Below are 25487 nucleotides of genomic sequence, written 5' to 3' on the forward strand. Positions count from 1 at the left end.
GCGTGTTAAAAGCAGCCGTTTCTGTGTACATACTTCAATAACATTTCCAACTGTTTTTGGATGAAAGCATGAAAAGAAATACCGGAACAGACGCAGGAACCATCTTACCGTGTCACACGCTGCATTTTTAATTAAAGACGTATTCATATTAAGCAGGACTGAGTCAAACGTATGGCTCTGCCCTCCACAGTAATCCTAGACTGTCATGTGGAGGGTTTATTTACCTAACCCTGAATAAATGCTGCATCAGCACAACGTGTGGACGCCAGTGGGCTGTTTGATTGTGTTCACTCATTTGAAACCTTTGTAATTTCCTAATCAGGTATGTCATAATAAGCTATTGAATTTTTTTTTCCCAATTGTGGGACTTTATAAAAACCGTATCAGTAAACACTTAAAAATTACTTTTTTAAATTAATAAATAAAAGGACTAAATTCACACTTATTTCCCAATTTATGGCTTTGAGATTGCTTCAAATTGGGGAAATTTCCACATAAACGTCTGTTAAAAATCCTTTATGCCCCATAATATGACAATTGACATAATAAACACAGGTTTACAGTGTGAACGATAGTTGTCTGATATTTCTCGTTCGTTGAATCCAAAGCATTTGTGTAAAGCAAATGATGTTTCAGATTCCTACATATGTATATTATAAATGCTGATTACTATGTAATAATTTTAAACCCATAATTGTGATGTAATTGTCTTTAGTATGAAGGTAGAAAGTAAAGCAGTGTCGCTGTGAAAAGCTCAGTTCGCCCTGGTAGATGGCGTGAGGCACTCACTCCGGGGATGTTGGAAACCACCTCAAACGTGATTCCGCAGCCGGGGATGGTGCTGCGCTGGGACATCCTCTTCAGGAGACTCTGGGCGAAACCCTGCGGACCCAAAACGTCAGCTCCCATCGAGTCACAAGTCCAAAAAGTTAAGCAATGAAATGAAAAGAGATCATAAACTGTACATAAAGGTAAACAGGAAAAAAAAAAAAAACGTTTTTATTTGAAACCATTGGTGCAACATCTTCTGCAGTGAACTGCAGCTCCCACTGGAGCGTCATCGCCTCACGAGGGACGACCGGGTGACATTGTGACATCAGTTGAACACAGTCCTGCTGCGAATTGGAGGAGCATCTATTACCCATCATGCCCCGGGGCCACCCACCTGCCTCCCGGTGACGTTGACGCAGATGCGTTTCCTGAGGACCAGCTGCATGTGTGCCGGGTGGCTGAGCTGCACCACGCTGCGCACCGTCAGGTACACCCTCTGGTCTGCCGAGGCCGCCCGGCTCAGCTGGGGACACTGGTGGACCGTGGAGTCCCAGGACGCTTCCGCCTTCACCTGGACCACAACCATCGGACTCTCACAGCTGAACCGGTTCTTTGCTTAACGGCCGGAACCGGAGCCGCTGCACATTACAGCCCCCCCTCACCTCTGAATCGCAGTGTTTCAGGATATGTAGGTCAAAGAATTCGTCCTCATCCTCGCCGGGGAGCATCGCGTCCAGACCCCCGGCCAGCGGGGCCGAGAGACTGGACTGGAAGTCGTCGGCTGGAGGGAGAACAAACGGAGAGCGGGTGGGAGGAATTATTAAAGGAATGCAGCGTCTTTGCCAAATTTCGACTACAAAAGCGAACGGCATACCGCTGAGATCCAGGAAGAGGACAGGAATGTGTGTCTCCATTCCAGGGACGGGAACCCTGCCGAGAGACACTGGTTAAACACAGAGTGCACGATACCGAGGGGTAGGACACAGTGACGGCACCATTATCACACAGTGAGAGATCCAAATCAGGAGGATCGCTGCAGAGAACAAACATTACCAACCAGAGAGAAAAAAAACTAAGAATTTAATCTGAAACGTTCAATGTAAAGTTTACGTTAAAAAAAAAAAAAAAACACATCGGTACTGTCAAATAGAAGTAAACCAGCGTGAGGCATTGATATCTAGGGCCACACACGCACACACACACACCTCTCCACTGGAGCTCCTGGGATGCCACTGCCCGCCGACGGCACCAGAACAGCGTTACGTTCTTCGGTGAGGGTGAGACGACACTCCAGCAGCTGAGATTCTCTCTCCAGGTCGTCCTCTGACTTATCTGCACAGACACACACACACACACACACACACACACAAAGACGCACGTCAAAGCCTCAAAACACACAATAACTCAACTCTATAGGAAGGAAATGCAAATCAGGCCCCAGAGGAGCTTTCAAAGTGAAACTGCAGCTGGTTTTCATCTTTGCCGTCTCTGTTTGAAGACATGAACACAGTTTGCCTTGGATTTTTCAGGCTTGTGTACCTATTTTGGAGACGATCTTCTGCAGCTGCTGGTCCAGATACTCCTGCCTCTGAGTGAGAGTGACCAGCCACTGCTCCCTCATCCTCTCCAGGTCCACCTCCTGCACACAAACACCACAGAACAAAAAAAAATGACCTTTCTGCTCCCATTAAACCTTCAAGCTGCTTTATCGGTGGCCGACTCACCTGATAGCTGTCCATTTCTTCATCTCCACTCTGAAATGTCGTTTTAAAGAGAAATGGTTAGAATGTCAAAGTGTAATCAGCTTCTTATTTTTCCCTCTCCTCCTCCTCACCCTTTGCGTGGGACGTAGCTGTAGCACCCTCACGTCTCCGATGGACACGGACAGGATGGAAGCTGCGATGAGCGGCATGGTGCCCGAATCCTGCACCGGACGAATCTCCACCAGGATGCGGTGGGACTGACCCTGGAGGAGCAGATCTTGGTCAGAGGAAACACAGGCGTGGACATGGACATGAGGGCAGCGTGCGCAGGGCTGTGAAGGTCTCGGCTCACCTGTCTGAGCTGGAGGATCCCCCCCGTGCGCACGTCTTTAGCAGGGAGGACCTCCACGGGCGTGAAGTCTCCGGCCTCGTTCAGCTCCATCAGCTGCACCCACATCTCCAGGTGCCGGGTCACCTCGCTCCACCTGCAGGACAGACGACGGGAGGCTGAAACATCGGGCTGTCACTTCATGATTCCCTCATGACTTATTCCAATAATGGGCTGTGTTGTTGTGGTGTCGCGTAGCTTCTTTTAACCTTCGCGTTTTACTGAAAAGCTCAGCTTGCAATAGTTTAGGTCCTTAAGATGCAAAATATGTTTTTTTTTTCATCAAAAATCTTTAAAAAATTTTGTATTAAGTATTGAAGTTAAGTATTACAATTTTGCAGCAAAATCTACCCGTTAACAAGCAAACCACTGCTGTGTAATACTGCATTACACCACAAGATGGTGTAGTGAGTCACTCTCCTGTTCTGAAATGGAAGCAGCAGATTCTGATACTAAAAACAAGAAAAACCACAAGCAGGAACAACAAACAACAGATCGTGCTGTACTTTAAACTTGCACTGTGTCGCCTGTCGCTTTTCTCACAACTGCTCCCCCTCTGGCTTTTTGGACTCTGCCTTACCTTCGCCTTCTGTCAACTCACTCGACAATCCTGTGATTAAACATTCTCTGAAAATCTGGGGGTCAATTGAGGAAACAGTTTGGCCTGGCCAGCTTTTCCACCTGGAGTCCCATTCTAAATCCTCCTTTTAAACCTTCTTCAATGGATACAGGCTTTCAGAGACGGCATCGGGAAAGTGTCACCTCTTTTAAACATTTTGCTCAAAGATGGCACCGTACTATCTTTTTTAAGAAACGTGGCTGCAGGATGTCATGTCATGTTAAAAACTAGAAACGATGAGACGCTCATTAAAACAAACTCCTGGTGTTTTTGAAGATACGCGGGGTCCTTTCTTGCTATTTTTTTTTCCAGCTCTGTGAATAATTATTGCAGCATAGCTGTATGTGATAATTGAATTTAAGTCCTGGTGTGAATGGATCGTTCCGGCAGTGACGGGGTGGGTGGGATGTTTTGGGGTGTTTGTGTGTTGTTTATTTTTTTAATACATCAACTGCAAATACTTTTACTTGTCTTGCGTAGGACATCTGTGACTGTAAAGACTTGCATCACGACTGCTAATTCATTCTAAACCAACAGACAATTTCTGAGTGAGCCAGCACTTTGTACAAAGTTTTTATTTATATTTCTGTTGGTAATCATTGAAAATATAAAAAAAAAAACAACAAAAACTGTGTACTGTGTGCATAAACTTATCCCCCACTGTGCCTTGGTGTGAGTCTTTTAGATGTATATTGCAGTTTAATTATCACTTTCAAGTATTTTCAAATGTACTTTGAGGATTAAATGAGGACAATAGCAGCAGGCAGACGAGTTCAACTGTTTCTGGCTCTCAGACAGTTCACATTCTAACAGATCTGGGGTGCTGTTGAACATCATCTGCCCACTCTTTGATCTCCTTGTGTCGGAGTGTATGTGTTCTGTTTTTAAATTGAGCTGGAACTGGGAGTGTCTGTGTTGCTGGACCTCTCTCTCAGGGATCTGGTCTTGGCCTGGATCACTCCCAGGTCCCACAGAGCCAGGTTCCTGCGGTGGTTGGCCTGCTTGTGTCCGTACACCTCGATGGCCACCGCCCCCTCGGCCAGAAACTCCACGAAGTCCTCGGACACCGGCACGGCCAGCTCCTGGAGAGTAACGGGGGGGGGGGGGGGGCGAGGACGGGTCAGATTAAGTCTGCGTGGTGACGGCCGCTCCCGTCCCCGCACGACAAGAGACGTCACCTTGGCGCTGTCGAAGACCACCGTGCACTGGGGGTCTTTGGAGGAGGAGGACGATCCGGCCGGGGTGACCTCCGGGGCGGTGAACACCGGCTCCTCCTGCCCCCAGAAGTGATACTGGCAGAAGACGAAGTTGGACAGGTGGCGGGGGAGACCGGTGGCCTGGAGGAGTTTCACCTGAGAGAAGACGGAGATCCTTAAAAAGCCAAAATGTCACACTGAATCACTTTTCGTAAAGCTGCTTTTGGTGTAGAAATCTGAATAAATGCATTGAAAGTTTAATCTACTCATCACTGAGACCTTCTATACATTATATACATATGGTCATTACAAATATCCTGTATACGGCAATACCTTCCTTTACACCAGTTGAATAGTTGTTTCCTAGATGCAGAACAATATTATGATAGTAGATCATACAATATGGATCTTTTACATATTATATGAAAATATATTCTTACTTGCTTTTCCTTTGCTTTCCTTATACGTATTATACAGTAATTACTGTTATTTATAGTAATTACTATGTGTTTGTATGTTCATGTTCATTGGACTCTTTCTTCTGGCTATACTGCATCCATCTACATTCATGTATATCTATCTATATTTAGCCACCTGTAGCTGCCATACATCCATCCCTCCTGAGAGATCAATACAATGTATAACTGGCTCACAGTGAATCAAACTTGTCGCATTTCAAAGTACGATGAAAAACAAACAATCCAGATAACAATCGAGACTTTTTCCCCTTCCATTGCTCAGATTCCCAGAGGGCGTATTAGTGAGTGTGCTGTGGGAACAGCAGAAACCAGTCGAGTCTTCTCACCACACAGTCCAGCTTGCGCTCCTGCTGCTCGGCGTCTGTGCTGCCGAGCTGAGCGTCTCCGGCGCCGCCGCCGCCGCCGCCCTCCTCGGAGCTCTCCGTGCCCCGCCAAACCTCCACGTGCAGCCGGCCGGCCACCTGACGCACAAACAGCAGCCGGCTCGATCGCAGCGCAAACACATGGCGGGGAGCCAGCAGCTTTCGTCTGATAGTTCTGTTCTCCAGACACTGAAGGCTTTTGTTCAAACTCGGTGGTTTCTTGGACCACAGATCCGCTGATTATGTAATTTAACTCGCTAAGACACAAAACTCAATTCATCTTTGTTTTCCAAACAGGGCCACTTTGGAAAATTCCTTTTAAGCCTTGAATGTATTTTACGAGTTGAGGAATTTTCAGAAAATATAATTCAGACCAGTCTGAGCTGAAACTGTGAAATCAGACAGAAATTGATAAAGTCTTGTCTGCGATCATGAAACACTCCTTTTGGCTGCATTTCGGGTTGAACCTAAGTCAAGGACGAACAATTCAGATGACAATGAAGCCCACAAAAATGTGATCCTGCTTACCAGAGGGCCAAATTGTAATCAACTATTTGACAACTGATGTTAAATTCAAAAGAATTGCACATACCGACTTAATATAGCTGCATTTGTTAATTTCATCCTGAAAATGCGTTTAGTTTTGCAGCATTTGAATGAAAATTAATTAATACAATTAATGAATTAACCCTTTTTCTTTGCTTCACAATTTTTGGAAAATAAAAAAAAATGTGCATAAAAAATGTTCCTGGTATATTTCCAGATATCGTGCAAATATTTCGCCAATGTCGTGCAGGTCTCTGACACAGCAAAGAGAGCTACTATACATGAAGATATATGAGAGCACTCCTACCTCCCCCTTCTGGTTGATGATGGGCACTGCGTACTGCAGCTTGACGTCGTAGAAGAGGCAGGCCAGGAAGACGTTGGCGACGCCGATCAGACTGTGGTTCTCCTGCTCGTCGAAGAACGGGTCGGCCCGTTTGAAGTACGACCTCATCACCTGAATCGGGACGAGAAAACCCAGGAAGCAGGTTTAACATTTCACCATATCGCGTCATTTCTTAACTGAGTTTGTATTATATACAATGCGATCACAATGTTGTATTTGAGCCTATAAAACTAACAACGGTACCGTATTTTCTGGACTACAGGCCACTTTTTCGTTTCTGTTTGAATGGGGTAGTTAAATATATGTGCCTGATACACCTCTGCGACTTACTGGATTCATCTTTTTTCCCTGTTGATGACATTGTTTTTCCAGATGTGACTTATTGTCCAGAAATGTGAACAAACTACAAAAAGTTTATTGCATAAATTCTATGAAAATTACGACAATTTCTGCTTTGAACGTTTCCTAATCACTGTTGTTTTGCTCTTTGCTCTTATTTGCTTTAAAATACAAAATAAGCTGCAACAAAATTTTTTTTAATTGTTTGTGCTAAGACAGGCTTTTAAAAGTAACGCATTGCATTCAAATTTCTTTGTTATAAAATCTGAAAGAAGTCAGTTTTTTTTCCTGGATATTCTTGGAAGCATTTTTTTATTTTTATGAATCTCATTATCCTTACACAAAACCTCTGTTTTAAGGCCTATAAAGGGTTAAACTGATCTAACATGGCTTTATGCCAGAATGACATCTTTTTCAACACCAGAGATCTTTAATCCTTTATGCATAAACACCACGTCATTAAAGTTTATCTGCCTGCTTTAAACCTCAAGGATGATTTCATGTATCGGCGATTATGTAAACAGGGATTATAGATCCTCCATCAGGTGTGTTTTTGGGACGTTACAGGCTGGATTCTGACGGCACTCACTGGATTATCATCGTCGTAGTCACCCCACTCTTGGTAGAGCTCCCTCATGTCCACCAGCCTGTTCTCCATCTTCTCCAGAGCCCAGATCTGCTTCCCTTTCCCTTTTCGACGCACTTGGATGGCCGGCTCGCTCAGCACCGCGTCGCGCTGTGGAAACACAATGCTGTCGTTTTGAAGGAAAGCTTTTCAAACTGGGCACAGGCGCTACGTGTAGGGTGCAATTTCACAATCCTCTTAATGTGAACAGACCAGGGGCCTGTTGTACAAAGGGTGCATGCGGACGCACAAGAAATGGCAAAATTCAGACGCATCAGGAGTGAAGAGGTTATGCTGGGAGACTGTTATAATAATATTAACGCCTTTAATACGCAAATACCCAAACACTAGCCCATCTTCACTGCATCATTACTCGTCAGTGGTTAAAGTCAGTCACTTTCTGTTTTTTGCTTGTTATACTACAGCTTCAGATCTCCCCCCCCCCCCCCCCCCCCCCGAGTATCTCTGGGTGCAAAGTACTCATGTTATTAACGCTGTGCGTAATGTGTGAAATGTTATTTTCAGCCTCACCTTTTCCCCAGTGCACTTCTACATCAACTTGCAACAATATTTTGTGATCCATGTAAGTGCTTTATAAAATTAACAATGGGAAATTTAACTTCTGCTTCAATTCAGCATTTGTGCACTTTTCCCGATCCTACAGCATTCACAGCTTCACACATGCACACACACACACACACACACACACACACTCTCTCTCTCCCACTCATTCCTCTTGCGAGCTGGAGCACCCAATGAAAGGATTGAGCACCCACTGGGGGATAGCCGATCAAAAAATAACTAAATAAATAAACACAACTGTGTTCATAACTCCGGGTTTCTCTCACAGTATAAAAAGATGCATGTGATGTTGAATCAGTGATCCTTAGTGTGTGGTTGTCTGTCTCGATGCGTTTGTCCATCGTATATCCTGCCCTCGCCCATAGTGAGCTGGAATTGACCCCCCAACCCTGCACAAGATAAAACGGCATAGAAGATGGATGAATGGATCTTGAAATCGCTGAATGTTGACATTTTCTGACGTTTCAACGTTACAATGCAAAAACTATAAGATATGATGCACTTTTTAAACATTGTCTGATGTGTTTATTACTAGTTCTGCTATACGTATCAGACATTTAGTAATATGAAGTTCAAAGTGTGTGTTTCTAAGGGTGGGTGGAGGTATTTCTAAAAGGGGCCGTGGGAGGAAATCGTGTCCAGAAGGTTTCTGAACTACATTTTGGGCGACTCCACTTGGATTTCTGGAGGTTTTTTTTGTTTGAAGCAGCACATGCTTGGCACGCTCTACCTTCCTGTTGGCGTCCAGGTTAGCGGCGGGTATCTGCAGAGTGACCAGGTACTCGGTCCTCTTGTTGAGCGACTCCGCGATGAAGCTGGCCTCGCTGGCCCACAGCTGGGCCTTCAGGATCTGCTCCCTGAGGCGCAGCAGGCTGCGTGTGATCATGGCCTCCCTGCAGCACAAACACACGACAGTTCACTTAAATGTCCTTGAGCTCAGAAACGGAGACTTGCCCATCACATGGTGGTGGTGGGGGCACGTCACCTGTCTTCGCTCCAGCGCCGCATGGGTTTGTGGGAAACGGCTGCAGAGGACGGCTTCTCGGGGGTGAGGCGCTGGCGGAGCTGCTGCAGCTCCTGCTCGTACATCAGCCGCTGGCGCTCCAGGGCGCAGCGCTTCTCCTCCTCGTACTGCCTCTCCAGGGTCTGCAGCACCGACTGCAGGGGGTCTGCCAGAGGAGAGAGGGTGGCTCGGACCAGCTAAATCAGGACTTCTCATCACAGCTCCCCTCGGAGACGCTGGAAACACTCTCGCCGTCCAATATTTACCACAGCATTTCCATTCTGGCAGAGTCTGCATGCCGCACGCTAATCCTCACACATATATTGTAAATACTGAAAGTGTGGACACACAGTGGGATCATTTGGGCTTTAAATATTTGTGCAACCTGTTTAGAGGAACGTGACGGATCACTTGAGCTCCTGATAAATCTGTCATCTCACAAAAAAAAAAAAAAAAATCCAATCCAAATTTGAAAACCGAGAGGTGACGTGTGTGTGTGTGTGTGTGTGTGTGTGTAAATTAACCTCGACACAGCTAATTTCTCCAGAAAACAGCCCAGTGGAGAAGTGGTTAGTTTTATTAGATATAACTTTTCCTGATTTCAATCTGGGTCTTTCTGTGCAGAGTTTGCATGTTGTCCCTGGGCGTGCATGGATTTATTGGACCTGGTTTTAGACGTGCATGCAAGCTCAATTACTAAATGTCCAGAATGTCACCTTCCTCATTGATACCACTTATTTCCCCTCGAATCACTAATAGAAACTCTGCTGGATCTTTACCTCCTCCCGTTCATGTCTGGCGTGATGCCGCAGCCTGAAGAGAAAAGTAAAACTCTCCCATAATTCACTGTGTCTGCAGATTGCCCACTCCCTTCTGCCTGGTATTTTTAGATTATGCTGACTTGAAATCTAAACATTATTTCCACGATAAACTGACATGAGGCAGGCTGGGTCATTTCACTGTGCCTGATCTAAATCTGTTTGCTTTTCTTTAAAGAAAAAAAAGAAAAGAAGATAAGTCTATTGAGAGTTTGAATGCTGCCTTTTTCAGTCCTCTGTACCCAGACTGGAGTCACAGGCTGGAGTCGATCCCACAGGGAGAACATGCAGGCCCCGTCAGGGCAGGTTTTACCCTCTGGATGTCGGTTGTTTGTATTGTTTGTGCAGACTGAGGAATTTCAGTAAACTCACCGTTGGTGCCCATGCCTTTCATCATCACCTCCTCCTGAGCGAACTCGTAGCCGAAGCTCAGCTCGCTGGACACGTCGCTGCAGGCGTCCAGGTCCACCTCCAGCCGGTCGCTGCTCAGGCACGTCTTCATCGCCGCCGCGCCCTCATCCGGGGCCATATGCCTGGGCAGGCTGATCCTGGAGAGGGAGGCGAGGGAGCGGGAGGAAGCAGAAGAGGAGGATTGGAAGAGGCGTGAACAAATGGCAGAGAAGAAGAAGAAGAAGAAGAAGAAGAAGAAGAAGAAGAAGAAGAAGAAGAAGGGATGCTGGGAGGAATCAAAACCGATGATCAGACCTGAAGAAGTGGTTATTTCCCCACAGGATCCTGTCACCGTGATGCAGCTGCACCGGGCTGGTCACCGTGGAGCCGTTCACACACGTCCTGCGAGGGCGATGAAGACGAGCAACAATAAGAAACACACACAAGAAAACAATAAGGAAAAACTGTCAAACTTAACATTATCTTCACAGGAAATACCATAAATCACATTGCACGACGGAGAAAATTGGTGGCAAAAATAAAGCTTTTTCATTGCAGGGGTCACACTGAAAACAACTCTTTGTGCACATGTTGCATGCGACACTTTCACTCCACATGCATGGTACTTGTAGCTCGAGCTGTACTTGTTTTTACATTTGCTACGTGGTGATAATTAAGTATTTCGTACCGAGCGTTGCGGTGAGGCGTGAGCACCACGCCGCTGTTCTCCGTGACGTCGATGACGCAGTGCTCGGCCTGGATGGCCATGCCGCACAGCTGGATGTCCTGAGACTTGGCCGAGCCGACGCGCGTGTGATCCTGGAAGGGAAAGTGAGAGCCTGTGCGTGAGCGCTCCCGTCGACTGCGACGCCGACGTCGCTCTGACGTGCACGCGCGCTTGCCTTCAGGTAGTAGACCAGCAGCTCGTTGAGGGCGGGGTCAGCGTTCAGGTTGACCAGGAAACACTTGTCGTCCACCACTCGGATGCCGGACGACTGCAGGGAAATTCCCAAACTCTCCAGCTGCCTCTGACGCTCCTGAATAGAACAACACAAGCACAAGTCTTTTTCGGTTCTGTAGCTTTCAGGAAAACCTTAAAAAAAAAAAAAAAACTGAGAAAAGAGTAAGTAAAACCTCCACACGTCACACTGAATGAAACATGTGAGATAGAAATTTATGTATGCATGAGTATGCATGAGTATGCATAATATATAACATAATATATATAAATTCAAGTCACAAGAATAAGAGTGACTTATAGTCTGGGAAATACGGTAACCTGCAGTCCTTCTGCTTTTGTGGATGAGGCCTGAATGACAGCTGGAGCGATGGAGGACACACTGTATTTGTTTGTATGTATTGTACTAGTATAGAGATGATCTGTACCCCCTCTCCCCCAGTGATGTCATCACATAGGTGACATAATCACCGAGGTCTGCTGTCAGAAGATCACTCTTGCCACTGCGTTTAACCAGTTTTGGCAGGGTTCACACTGGCATTGTGTATTTCTATTTGAGCCTGCTCTTATAATGCCGATTCACTGCATTCACACCGACTCTGAACCGGCCGGGTGAGGTGACGATCAAGTGTGAAAACAACTCCAGTCACCTGTGCGACGGCCTCCGTCTTCCTCAGCTTCTCCTCCCAGGTGACGGTCATCTCTTGGATCAGTTTCTCCGACTCCTCCAGCCGCTCCTTCAGCTCGTTGCCCTTCATAGACTGAGAGCAACAGTCGCTGTGTTACACTCTCACACACACACAGACACACACACACACACACACACACACACAGGGGTCCTCACCTCGGCCTCGTTCAGCTGCTCCCTCAGCTTCTCCACCTCCTCCCGCAGCTCGCGGATGATCCTGGCATTGGGGTCTTCGTTCACCACGGCGTGGTTGACGATGCTCTTGGCGCGGTCGGCGTAGCGCAGCGTGGACAGCGTCTCGTCGTAGTTGTCGGCGGCCGGGCTGACGGTGGCGATCATGGCGGTGCGGCTGTTCCCCCCGAGGCTGTCCTGCAAGGGGTCATGGGAACCAGTTTTCTTTCAAAACAGAAAAAAACCAAATGCCCGACAGGAGGATTTACGAGGAGGACAGAAAACATCCACGTGATTAAAATGCGATCTGCAGCTGAAATAAACACTAATTTAAACACCACACAAGCTGGTGGAAAGAGTCTTTTTTCTAACTGAGCAGAACTAATGGAAATGATCGGCCAAGCCTTAAAAACGTAAAGCACAGAGGCAGAAAACAATTTGTTTTACTGCGATGACGCTGCTACACCAAGTTCACAGTGCAGAAACACAGAAACAACCGAGAGGAAACACCAACAATAATGAGTCTGAAACTGTTGCATAGAACCGTTTTCACACACGCATTTGTAGAATGAGCAGAACAAACCGTTATCGTTTCCTGCTGCCCATCCCACAAATGCATGTCGCTTGCAAATTTTACACAATTTTAACAGAAATTAATACACATTAGAATATTATTCAATTGTTTTCACTTGACAAAGTGCTTCTAATATTATCGTTGTATGCGCAGTAGTGGGATATGGACTCCACCTCTGCTCGTTTCATGCTCATTCACGACACGTGTTAAGGGATTAATCCAGAAATAATCCAAGAAAATGCCACATTTCCACACTTTTGTGCCATGTCGGTGTGTTTTCCTTGGTACCTTGAGCAGCCAGGTGAGCACAGAGTCTCTGTAGGGAACAAACTTGCTCTTGTACTTTCCTGCTCCCTGGTCAGCCAAGGCTGAAATAACTAAACCCAGAGTGCTGAGTGACCTGAGGGGAGGGGAGGAGAAAATAAGTCCGGTTGAAAAGCAGCAAGTGCAAACAAGTGTGCAGGCATCAGTAGGCAGTGAGAATGAGATTTCCTTTGAGGAATACTATTGACTCGCTTCATTTAGGACCTGGAAACAAAAACACGGTGTCACAGGCCTTTATTGGCACGCTGTGAGGGCTCCCCCCCCTTTTCTTCCATTAACTCACTTGTTGATGTTGCTGCCTTCCTTCAGCCTCTCCCCGGCGGCTCCGGTCTTCGCCGCCCGCTCACTTCCAGCGAGATCCACCAGGCTCAGTTTGCTCACCTTCTCCCCGCTCGTCTGGCGCACACACAGGATCCAAACACATCAACACACCAGCCCTTCTTTCACAGATAAAACAATAAAACTTCCTGCCCCATGGCATTTGCTCCTAATACAAACTTTTACTCGCCATCATATTTGACAGCATTGTTTTTATAGTTGAAGAACTTTTGTGAACAATTTTTCACACCATATCCTTTAGGATAAAACACATTTTTCTTTTCTTCCTTCCATCTTGTTATCAGATTTGAGATCAGATGCTATGATTTCCCCTTGTGTGTCCTATCTTTGCAGGAGCATCCAATCAGGCAAGATCAAAGCTATTATATCAAACAGTTTTAATCGGTTTGCAGCGAACAGAAAAAGCAGAAAAAATTGTATTAATCCAGCAAAGACTAGCAACACACAAGATAGTTACTCAGGCGCCAGCAATGGCCAACATCAGGCAAGATAGTTATTTGACAGTGTTAAGATACAGTAGTTACTCAGGCTTTAGCATAAACCAAGAAATGACAAGACTTATCTCACAGTTTCAAACAGGCTTTACAAGTAATTTCAAATGGAAGATTAAATTATATTAATTCTAGGGTGTTACGTGTGCTTGTTGGCAAGTTATTGATTTAATTCTCTCGAGGCAACATTTCAATTTAAAAACAAATCGATCTGTTGATCTTATAGGTTTTTTCCCCCCTGTGTCTTCATAGTTGTATATTTGTGTTCTTATTATTGCAGAAAATACTATTTCTTGGGTGGAAAAAAAATACTCATCTGTACATGACTGTACTTTATAGCCTTGATATTCTGGATGTATAAATAGAGATAAAGATATTAATGGCACATTTCACAGTGACTGATGTTACTTGGAACGACTTTGCCACCGTTTCTTTAAATGAAGACATAAGTGGTTCATGGGCTCTGTTGTTGGAATCTGGGTTTATTACTTCATAAAGCAAGAGGAGGAAATGGCGGTACCCCAGACTGCAGGTCCATGAGTGTGTGTGTGAGAATGACGTTGAACACGGCGTGCGATCTGCTGCTCTCCTCGTTCATGTTGGTGGCTGCAACCGTCCGAGATTTATTCCCCTCCGACATCAGAGACTCAATGTCCTGTCGTGAGCACACACACACACACAGTCCATATCCGTCTTTATTACATTCTTCTATCGCTCCCTCCCGGCGGCACAAGGCAATAAAGAGGCAGAGATACACTTTGTAGCTTGGTGTTTGTGTTACCTTGTAGCTGGCCACAGCCAGGCGGGACAGACCGTCCACGTAAGGGCCGAAGACTTTGTGCTCCCTCACTCTGAGCGCCTGTCGACTTCTGCGGGAAAATAAACACGAGGTTATTCCACATGTGCTCCCCGATTCCTCAACAAATTTCCCTCGTTCCAACCTCGCCCCTTCACCATGTCGCCTCATCTCGGTGTAAAAGCACAGCAAAAATGCGATTACTGTCGATTTTAAAAGTGCACGACAGGACTTCCCTCGGAGGGGGCGCTAAAGAGCAGCAGCAGCAAAACTTATATGAAAAATAAATAAGCAGTAATAGATAGCTTTTTTTTCAAACACACATTTTAAGAAGAACTTTCTCCTACGTTGTAAAAACCCGCGGTAATATCGGTCAGTAAAGTAACAACATGAAAATATTGTAATAAAGACATTTTAAAAAGCAAATTTTCATGAACAAACTGTTCAAAAACTCTTTCAATCCATTTCTAATGCTGTTTCAGTAATGCAATACCCAGACAGACTGGTTTCTACAAGCGAAAACAAAATGATAAAATAATACTTGATTGCAAATTGGTGCAGTGTGGTGTCTGGGAGTTCTGGGGTAGCTTTTCCGACAGTGATTTGAACAGAAATGGAGGGTAAAACTGTTAATAATTTCACTGAAACACACATTTTATTACAGACTTGATTGATTGATTGATTGGTCGATAATCTGAGCTGACATGTGATCTAAAAAAGGCAGGATGTGATGATAAACTCTTGGAACCATGCCGAGCCTGCACACACTTTATGCACCAATAAAATAGTAAAAAATCCATTTGAATCAATGACTTTTGGTGGCGAGTGAAGTGCGATCGCAACATGTAAAGGTCTCAGTCGTGATGCTTTACAATCATTTGTTAGTGAGGCAAGAGGAACTGCCAGACGAATATGAAAACAACCTCCAGCGTAAAGTGAAGTTCGATCGTTCAAGCTTCTTGGAAAAACAATGAAAAGAGAAGCGAAGTTCCCACCGTGATGGAAGGCGGTGGCCCCAAAGCGTGGGCGAGTGTGCCTCACCCTTTGGGGTCGAGCAGATCTCGGACTTTCTCGTTATAAATCTCCATGTAGGAGACCTCCACGGTGAAGCTCTCGCCCTCGCGGGCCTCCTGCACCGCCCGGCTGAAGAGAGCGCTGCAGAGGCGAGGGATCAGCCCGGGCTGCTCCGCTGAGCCCATCATGGTGTACGACTTCCCAGAACCTGCATGTTCATCAACAAGACGACACACATCTCAATGAGCAGCTGCAGGGAGGGTTAATAGTTTATAAATCAACTTTGAAAATGAATAAACTAATAAAATGCTGCTTTCTATGCTCTGAGAGTTTGTGGAAAAGGAAAATAATCCGGGTCTGGAGAGCGCTGCTAATTGTTTAGGATGAGGGGGGAAAAAAAATAAATACACAAATTGTAAACAAACAGATCTATCTGCAAAGCTTTTGGGCACATTCATTACAGCTGGATTAACCTGCCAGAATGAGATGAGAAGATGAGACGTTGGTGAATTAGCCACACAAGATGCAAAAAAAAAAAAGGTAATTAAATGTGGAGACACGTTTTTGAAGTCTAAAGATGTGAGCAGATGTTGTTACAGTGCACGAGGTGACTCGGGTGAAACGAGGACAAAATATACACCAGAGCGTTCACTGATAAGAACTCTTTATACAGAAAATGTCCCGATGCATCACTTAAATGATAAAAAAAAAACAAACAAACAGATAATTTAGATTCAGGGGCTCTGGATATGATCACTGTCTGCCATGTTTTCAATGAGAGTCAGTTTAAGGTTCGTCACAATTTCAACACATAATTTCCTGGTATAACAAAAAAAATAAAGAAAAAATCCAATTTAAAGCTGATTTGAAGAACTGCACATAAGCTGAATGGGATTCAACAGCAGGAGTCTGTGGCGACGATATGATTGTGATATGATGTTGCATCATGTCTGTGTATTTAGTTACTTTCCACAGATCCATCCATAACTTGTTGTTTTGTTAGGCTGCATATTTTCTGATGAATATTTTAAAAGCTCTGTATATCCAGACAAACCACCAGTGTTTAATTAATGTGCAAGTACATTAGCATATTGTACAAGGAAATTACCATTTTTTCCCTCCTTTGTTACTGTAAAAGTTTCATCCTTCATCTCTTTAGGTAACAATGTGAATGGGTGGGAGAGAACCGGTAATCAGACAGCTAAATAAAAAGGCTCCATCAACAAAGTGCAGTTAAAGCCTCAAGGCTTCATTGTTATGTTCATGTTACCCGTCTGTCCGTAGGCGAAGATGCAGGCGTTGTAGCCCAGGAAGGCGTTATCCAGCAGACTCTCCCCGAGGCACTGGAACACCACATCCTGACCTGCATAAGATCAAAGAGTACGACACTTTGACAGGCTGAGAAACACTTTGTTACAAAGCTGAACGGAAACAAACTGACTCGCACAATAAAAAAGGAAAGGATATTAAACATCTGCAAATCAAGAATGACCATTTTCATTCATTTTCTCCTCTACTGTGTTTCACCAACATCCACGTCTCCCCGTGCTTCTCCTCGGAGGTCTTCCTCTGCTCCTGCCTGGCGGCTCCACGTGGAAATCATCAACATCTCCATCTCAGCCTTCGTCTCCAAACCAAACATCCTCGCGACCATGTCACCCACCTTCTCTCCTGCTGCTCTCCTTCCGTCACAAATCACTGCATCTCCTCTGTTCCTTGTTCTGGGTTTTTGACCGGAGCTTCTTCAACTCATCCACCTTCACTCCCTTCATCTTTCCCTCCAAGTTACACTCGTCTATTCGGTCTGGTCTCTGCAGACCTTCCTCCCTCCTTTTCCCGGCCTCTCCTCCACTACTTTCTCCTCCACTCTCACCATAAATTACAATGTCAAGGACCATTATCTAAAGACCTCACAATCAGCCGTTGATGGAATATTTTTTATTGTTATTTAAAAACTACGTCATTATTTTGATTAGTGAGAGCAGATTTGTTTTTTTTCATTATACTGCGCAAGACCACAAAACAAAGCAGAATATCAAGTATCCTGCTTCAACCTAGAACAAAGAACTGAATCATACATGTATTTATTTATGTAATAATACATAATGATACCTGATAATAATGTCATGATTTTGGCTTTTTTCGATGTAATAAAACTGATAATATAATAACTTGCCAATAGTTTAGGAGGATATTTTCATGATCTTAATACCATTATGACAATATTGCAAGAATGCATTGCATGACTAATGTGGCATTTAAAAAAAAAAAAACATTTTCAAAATGTAATAACTGCATTTCCTGCAGCTTTTGTGCAGTTTTCTTCACCATATTCATTCATTCTAGAACATTTGCTTATTGTCAAGTTATTGGTTGCTACATGGTGTTTTTGTTGTGATTCTTGTAACATTTTTCATAATATTTCTGAGCAATGATTTGTTATAGTCGTAACTCATTCATATTACTTAGTCTGCATGAACAGGAAAACCTATCAATCTATCAAGCTGGAAAATGAGAACCTGGTGAACTATTGTTATAAAAATCCATTTATTTTCATTTATTCAGACATTCCTGACAAGAGTAGTAAAACATAAATCTACACTCACTGTTCAGGAGCCTGCAGTCAGATGGTTTTGCTCTTTATTTCAGTAATAATGTGGACCGCAGAGCAACTTTAGAGGTAAACAATGTGCAGCTCGCCTCAAAAGCCCCTTTCTTCGACTCCATAAATAGTTCCCAATATGAGGAAACACTGTGTCAGGGGATAAGTTTAACAAAATGACTCAGCGGCTGATGAAGTTACACGGCGCTAGAAGCAGAGCTACAACACCCCAGAGGAAAAAGAAGGGAGACTGACCTGCAAACTTGTCTTTCTCTGAGTCGTCTATGGACCAGAAACAGTAGTCATAAGCAAAAACCTGAGGAGGACAAACAAGTCGCGAGAGTTTACGTTAAAAAAAAACCACAAATACGTCTCCATGAGCCACAGACCCATGAAACGATGTCAAACGTGGACGTTATGCTCACCTTCGGCTGATTCCTGGGGACACAAGAAAGAAGACATCAAAACATCAGCATTAGTCTTTAAATCAACATCCTTGTGAGATTTATATTTTGCATTAACTCTCCTGACATTTGCAGAGACGCACTTTTCAAGAATTCAGAACAAAGCCAAGGCTTTTTTTTTTCTTTTTTTTTTGTAGTGACAGCAGAGACAAAAGGTCACGGTGTCGCCTTTTTATTATTCACACGACGTCAGCGGAGAGCCGAGTCAGCAGAGCTGTCACCTCACGTCTACACAGTGGACACTCACACCTGGAACATGTCCAGCTGTTAAGAGACAGGAAGCCATGGTTATTACTCTTGCTTTCCCCCTCCATGTCAGCGTGACGAGTTTCCACCCATTGACCCGTCAGTCACAAGACTGTAGATCCACCACGTGCGTGTGTGTGTGAAGTTTTATGCATTTCTGACACTCAGGGACCCACAGTGGTGACACTTCATCAGCGGGATTAAGTGTTTCACATTTACCAAGGTTAGTTGTATCTGATGCACATTTTATAAGTTTGTACTTTAAAATGTGCTTTGTAGATTGTCTTTGTGGGGATATTTTTCTTGCTTTGACAGTCAGATACAGCAATAATGGGGTTTTGTCTGTGATACGGTAGCAGCTTTCTGTTGTCGTACAGTGACATCTAGTGGTCAGAGATGTATGTACCATATATTTTAGATGCTTCTGAAGCTGAAACAACAATTAAAAACAAAAAAAAACATGGCTTACAGTCAAGAAAATACAATAAAAGTCACATATATTTACCGTTACATCCCAGCAAGGGACAATAGTCAAAACAATCTTTTTACTTGATAAAAGATAATACTTTAATATAATACAAAATACAAATATCTGTATTATATACTGTGTTTGACTCTTCATGTGACCATTATTAGGAAGCAAATCATATCTGAAACATATTGGTATATCTGGGACCACAAGGTGTCACTGTATGACAACAGAATGCTGCTACAGTACCACCGGAAATGAAAATATGACAAGAAAGAAATAAAATAACACAAACATATTTGACTGATAGTACAATTGGCAACTGAATGTTGCCAAAAAGAAAAATCTACTCTGCAGAATTTAAACTAAAAATTACTTCTACTGGGGAGCAACTTATAGTCCACGAAATACGGTAATCCTAAATTTGAACATTTTGATAATATCAGATAATTGACTATTTTATCTTTTGAAAAAGTAAAAATGTCTGCACCTACCACGACAGGGAGTTTACATAGCAGTTAGTTCGTTTACCACAGTTTGAGAATCAATGAGGTTGGCCACGTGCATTTCCCGCAGAAATATAAGCTCCTTACAGTTTCCTACTAAAGGCTGCTGCTGTTTGGCTTTTTCTCCACGTCTCATCTATTATCTGTCCACACTTTGCTGGAAGGCTGACTGTAGTCTTACAAGGCCGCATATCTCTCTGGATAAGAGCTGACTGATTAAAATGCATGAAAAGTGACGTGTCGGAGCTGTGACCTGCCGCCTCTGCACAGGCACTTAATGTTCAGTAATTGTTCTGTAGAAACCTCAGACACAAACCCGTCTGCAGAGCCGGCGCAGCCTGACCGGGCTCCGGGTCAAAGTCAGGAGGGGCTTCAAGGATACGGAGAGAGAGAGAGAGGCGTTTAAAATCGGGGCAAAGCTTACAAAACTGTCAAGGTGACTAATCCGCTTTGGCTCCTTTTGAATCGAGTGGGGAATGTGACCTTGAGTGGCATTAAGAGCCTCCTGGTGTTTCCCCGAGACGCCGGCCCGGCCCAAATATCTGCATTCTTAGCAGATTGCTTTAAAACACACTCGCATGCATTGGCCACCGAACACGTCGCTGCATTCCAGGCAGTGGACGTCAAATTTCATTACAACTCGACTCGCAGTGATAGCTTGGTGTGCAGTATTTTTTTTTTTTTTTACTTGAGGTAAACATAGTCACAGTTTACCTTTGAGGAAGTTTTGAGAATTGGAATCTCAAGGTCAAGAAGATTTGCCACCAGAGGAGGAAGCGGGTGCAAAATACAGTGAAATGCACACCATAAATACGATTGATCCATATATTTTCCTCTTTGGATTTTCTTGCACCCGAAAATGCAACTAATGACTTCACTTTGTGCTCAACTCAGAAGACTGACAGTTGAATGGATCTTTTCACCGATTTCTACGCTTTGCAATGAAAGACATAGCAAACCACTACACCACCAAGTGACAAGGAATAATTCTGCCATAAAATGTGAGTGTGGATGAGGTCAGCCACACACCATCGACATGAAAACAACATCTCAGTTGGCAATCTGGTGGAGAGGAGTTTATTATGCTGGCCTCTGACACCAGTGACGGAGCGGTGATAGAAAGGTGTGATTTTCCCTGCGTGACACCAGTTGGAGTGGCTGCTGGACCAGGATTAACAACAGGGCAGTTACATCTGGACAATACATGTGTTTTTTTTTTTTTTTTTCCTTTTCAGGAATCACAAGTTGATAAATGCGACTTATAGTCTCAGAAATACAGTAAATACGGCACCGCATTTTCAAAAGAATTTCAAAAATGTCTTACAAAACGTAGAAACTAGTGGCTGCATACATGTGGATACCAAGAGAGTTAAAAATGTCTGCGAGAAAAGTAATTCTGAAACATATCAAATGTGGGAGTGTCACACACCGGCACACACACACACACACTCTAATGGAACAAGGCCTCCCTATGTGAGGCTCGTCCAGTCCGTGAAAGAGAAGTCCTGTCCTCTCCTAGGCTGGACAGGACATTCCTCAGATAAGTGGCAGAGCCTCCAAGGAGTCAGCAGAGGAGATACAGGAGGAGTCAGCAGAGGCCGATGTCACCACCAAGTCTGAGATTAGTTTTGGAAAATGGCCCAATTTCCACCTCACTTCTTTGTACACTGGGGCTTAAAATAAACCGACCGCCTTAGTAGAAAAATAAATAAATAAATACAGTGAAATAAGCCATTTGTGTCAAGCCGTACTTTTTGTTTTGCAAAATGGACTAAAGACTCAAATGGAAAGATCAACGACATGGTGAAATCTGACCACCAAAATAAAAAACAAAAACAAAAAGCATATTCATTCAATCAACGCCTACATATATTTAGGCGTTTCTATTTTAATGAGACGTTAGCATGCCTCACTACACCATCTGATGGTAGAAACTGGTAATACAAGATGTGCAAGGCCCAAAACTTAAACAAAACAAAACCTTTTCTTTTTTTTTTTAAACAAATATATTTTCAAACGGTAAAATTTCATCCCACTGCATTTAATAACTAGGCATATTCTTTTCTTACACTGCTACTGTTGATTGTTTGAAGTTATGAAATCACAAATATCGTAGAAGTGACTGCTGCCCAGCAAAGGTTTGCAACTTATCACCTAAACTTGGCAACTTTTGACATTGGATAAACTTCCTGCCACAACATCATGGTCAAGACTAATCCAATGCACCACTGTGGACCATTTACTGTTAGCCCCATAATTTCATACCCACAAGCCCACTTCAGTGTATTAGTTAGCGAGCACAGCCCTTCTAAAAACATACATAAACTAAGATCAGGGCCTGTTTGTTCTTGTAGCCCTGCAAAGCTATGGAAGTACGGACAGGGCGCCATTACATTCGACCATCTTGAAGCTCTGACAGCCTCTGCTGCAGTCCTGCAGGCAGCTACCGGGGGCGCAGTAACATATTAACACCCCCCGAGGACAGGCGGCGACTCTGTTAAACCCGCCAGGCAGCCCGCTGACTCAGCACAACAAACACATTTGGCTCATAAAACAATACGGTGTGTCGGGGAGGTGAGCGCCTCGGCACAGAAACAGGCGCTTGCAAATTACACACACACAAAAAAAAAAAGGTTTATCTTGTCTGTGCTGCTTTGAGCCTGTAAAACCTGTTCGAGCCCGAAAGGTGGAACACACTGCTGAAGCATGTCAGGGCAGATGATACACACACACACACACACACACACACACACACACACACACAGCAATGCATCAAATAACTCTGAAATGCGAGCGTGGTGTGTTTGGACAAAGACGGGGATTCATTCTGTCATGTCTGCCGGGGGATTGCCCTCGGGGGTTATTACTGAGCGGAGAAACCTGAGCCGTGGCCCGGACCTCCAGGGAACATCTCGGCGCTACTTTGACTCACTGATCAGCTGGAGGCGGCGAGACGAGCCTCACACCCGCGCTGTCAGCAGCACGAAGCAAGAAAGTCTCGCAGATATTGTCAGTTTCCCCCACAACTGGGATACATTTTGCCACTGAAGCGTCTGCTTAACGTTAACTTTATAGAGTGATTCACTGGATTCTACAAATTCCCAGGTCACGGATTAGGAGCGTGATGCATTACGTCGGACGTGGGAGTGCGTACCTGAGCGAGCTGGAACAGACACACCCTTTGTAAAGAGAGTGAGGAGGAGGGAGGAAGGGTGGGGTGTGGGTTCGATCTGAACCTGTCCCAAGAAAACTGGTTAGAGTGGAGAAACCTTCCAGTCGGGGAGCCCTGAGGGGATTAACCTGGGAAATACTGGAAATACTGTATGCACTCCTGGCATGCCGCAAGCCTGTCAAACATACAATGAAATAGAGAGAGAGCGAGCGAGAGAGAGAGAGAGAGAAAAGCCAACTATCCACCAGTGCTCCCTGAAGACCGAATCAATGAAAACATGTTTATCTCGGTCTTCAGTGACAATCAAAAGGTCCTAATTTGTCAAATTATCAGGTGTATATTGTGCTAAACGGTCCCGCCGAGGGCGGTGGAAAGGCTGGAGCCAGCGCACATAAATAAGGGTACCGACACTGCAGAGAAGTGGATTCACCTCAGGCGGCACTTATCCGCTGAAAAAAGTGACTTTGCCAGTTGTAACGAGGAAATGACAACTTGACATTTAGGGGAAAAAAAAAAAAAAGGGAATGTTGTTTTGCCGTGGAGGGAAAAGCTGCAGTCTCCAGGCCTCTGTGTATTGAACAAACCAGAATGTGCTGCAGGGGGACTCGGGACACAAGAGGACTTTGAATAATGTCTGACCTATTGAATATGGCTGCACAAGATATTGCCAATGTATCAGTATAAGCATGTGTACTATACATGACTAAACTGTAAAGTACTACTACACGGTATGTTTCTAGTTTGTTACCTACTGTATTGATCCAAGTATATAGGACCAGTTTTTCATCCCCCCCCCCCCGGAAATTGCTCTAATAAGAGGAGGGGGTGGGGTTATATAATAATGTAATATTTAATATTTAGCTCCTGGGGTTATGCCGAGTTCTTGCAGCTGATCAAACATCTGGTGCTCACAGTGAACTTGCTGATCAACAAGCCGCTTTAAAATGCTGAATCCTAACTAACTTAATAGCAGTGAGGATGATGCACGATGGCTGGAAGTGAACCAGCGAGGCAGGAACAGGCCGAGGAGCCTGGGGCCCTTATATATGACTGTATGATGCAATACATGACTAATTATTTCTGGAGTATTTTGATACAATATATAGCAAGAGCAACATATTTGGCCAATCAGATGGAGCCGTATCGTATCAGATGTGATTGTTTGTGGTCTCAAAGTGTGTTACAACTGATGTAAAGGAAGAACATGAACATCCTGTCCTTGTTTCTCTGTCCTGCACATTATATTGATCGTCAAGAACACCACTGCATGTTCGCCGGATATCATGTGGCACCGGCGGCAATGCTAATGGATGAGTAACTGTGTGTATATACATAAAAATGTCCAGTTTTCATTAAAAGAAGTGCTTTTTATTTGTCAAACTCTCTTTTAATAACCCTTGGATCAGGCTTCACCGTGTTTGTAGGTTGTGTGAAGAGAAGAATGACATTAGTTATGCGAGTCGGGGAAAATAAATTGTTCTGAAGCTCAAGTTTTCAGTGGAATGACTCGTTTGTACTCTGTAACAGCAGTGCACATGTGATTTTAAGTGTTTTATTGTTTTGGCAGCCCTTTGTAAACCAGCTCTGCCACAGTGTCTCCTGTACAAATCTTTGTGTTCATAAGTATAAAGTCACAGTTTTATTTACAGAGTTCATGGATGCATTCATACAGTTTCTCCAACCTGTAACGTCTCAGACTTCTAGCCTTCAGAAAAGCTTTCATTAAATTTAGTAAAAAAAATTTTAGTTCATTAAAACACTTTTGCACGTGTTAAAAAAAAAAAGGCTGAATAGCATCATCAGTGTTCTAAACAATGAGTTGGATTTACACCGTGAGGGTGGAACGGTTGATGATTTCGTTTTAGACTCTGATAAATGAGTTAATGAATAACCGTAAAGATGTGCGCATGTTACCGGGGGTCTCCTTTGCTTGTGTTGGCGACGGCTGGATTCAGGACCGTCTGGTTTCCCTCCATCTCCACCACACATTTTGTCTTGAGGTCTTTCTCTGGAAATAAAAGTGATGATTAGATGACAAAGGATGTAGAGTATATGGCGCGGACACTACGACACCCTGTGGACCGGCCGTAACTTTCCCCGCGCTGACGGTATCGCGGCACAAGCAGGCCGGATGAAGGTTTATTGATGGTGATTCATCCAGGACCTGCCTGAGCAAACATTACGACTGGTTTACAGCCAGCCAGGGAGAACCAGGGTCACACCTTCTCTTCCCCATTCCTACCTGCGGCGAAGGTTACGGAGGCGGAGACAGACGGAGAAAAGCTCCCTGCTGGAGCAGGAATCTGCCCCGGGGAAGACACGCAGGGCGGGTTTTGGTGGGCGAGGCTTTGGCGAGGGAGAGTGAGCGGAAGGTGATGCACACCGTCTAATTAATGATTTGAGACTGCAGAGGTGGCAGATGGCAGGTTAAACATGTCAATGTCCTACATACAGGACATTTCTCAAACATGGCCTTGCATTGTGGAAAAACGACAGAGTCTTTCTA

At 44.4% G+C, this 25487-nt stretch overlaps 1 protein-coding gene across 2 annotated transcripts in view; it reads right to left on the bottom strand.

Moving 5' to 3' along the window:
* LOC308143120 (kinesin-like protein KIF13B) overlaps positions 1–25487 on the bottom strand; it is a 40072-nt gene that overhangs the window by 11052 nt on the left and 3533 nt on the right. For both annotated transcript variants that reach the window (XM_080513818.1, XM_080513817.1), the window contains exons 4-34: positions 24896–24989; positions 18550–18562; positions 18380–18440; positions 16793–16885; positions 15550–15730; positions 14494–14581; positions 14233–14367; positions 13166–13278; positions 12847–12958; positions 11970–12182; positions 11776–11886; positions 11070–11204; positions 10856–10986; positions 10483–10569; positions 10150–10325; positions 8942–9125; positions 8687–8849; positions 7339–7485; positions 6372–6521; positions 5483–5617; positions 4660–4833; positions 4406–4563; positions 2827–2959; positions 2606–2737; positions 2496–2525; positions 2311–2410; positions 1977–2103; positions 1646–1701; positions 1434–1552; positions 1166–1342; positions 790–882 (exon numbers count right to left, since the gene is read on the bottom strand). In XM_080513818.1, the coding sequence (XP_080369944.1) occupies positions 790–882; positions 1166–1342; positions 1434–1552; positions 1646–1701; positions 1977–2103; positions 2311–2410; positions 2496–2525; positions 2606–2737; positions 2827–2959; positions 4406–4563; positions 4660–4833; positions 5483–5617; positions 6372–6521; positions 7339–7485; positions 8687–8849; positions 8942–9125; positions 10150–10325; positions 10483–10569; positions 10856–10986; positions 11070–11204; positions 11776–11886; positions 11970–12182; positions 12847–12958; positions 13166–13278; positions 14233–14367; positions 14494–14581; positions 15550–15730; positions 16793–16885; positions 18380–18440; positions 18550–18562; positions 24896–24989 (3821 nt within the window). The remainder of the gene's footprint in view (positions 1–789; positions 883–1165; positions 1343–1433; positions 1553–1645; positions 1702–1976; positions 2104–2310; positions 2411–2495; positions 2526–2605; positions 2738–2826; positions 2960–4405; positions 4564–4659; positions 4834–5482; positions 5618–6371; positions 6522–7338; positions 7486–8686; positions 8850–8941; positions 9126–10149; positions 10326–10482; positions 10570–10855; positions 10987–11069; positions 11205–11775; positions 11887–11969; positions 12183–12846; positions 12959–13165; positions 13279–14232; positions 14368–14493; positions 14582–15549; positions 15731–16792; positions 16886–18379; positions 18441–18549; positions 18563–24895; positions 24990–25487) is intronic.

The sequence above is a fragment of the Blennius ocellaris genome (genome assembly GCF_963422515.1).
Source record: "Blennius ocellaris genome assembly, chromosome: 18".
Taxonomy (NCBI): domain Eukaryota; kingdom Metazoa; phylum Chordata; class Actinopteri; order Blenniiformes; family Blenniidae; genus Blennius; species Blennius ocellaris.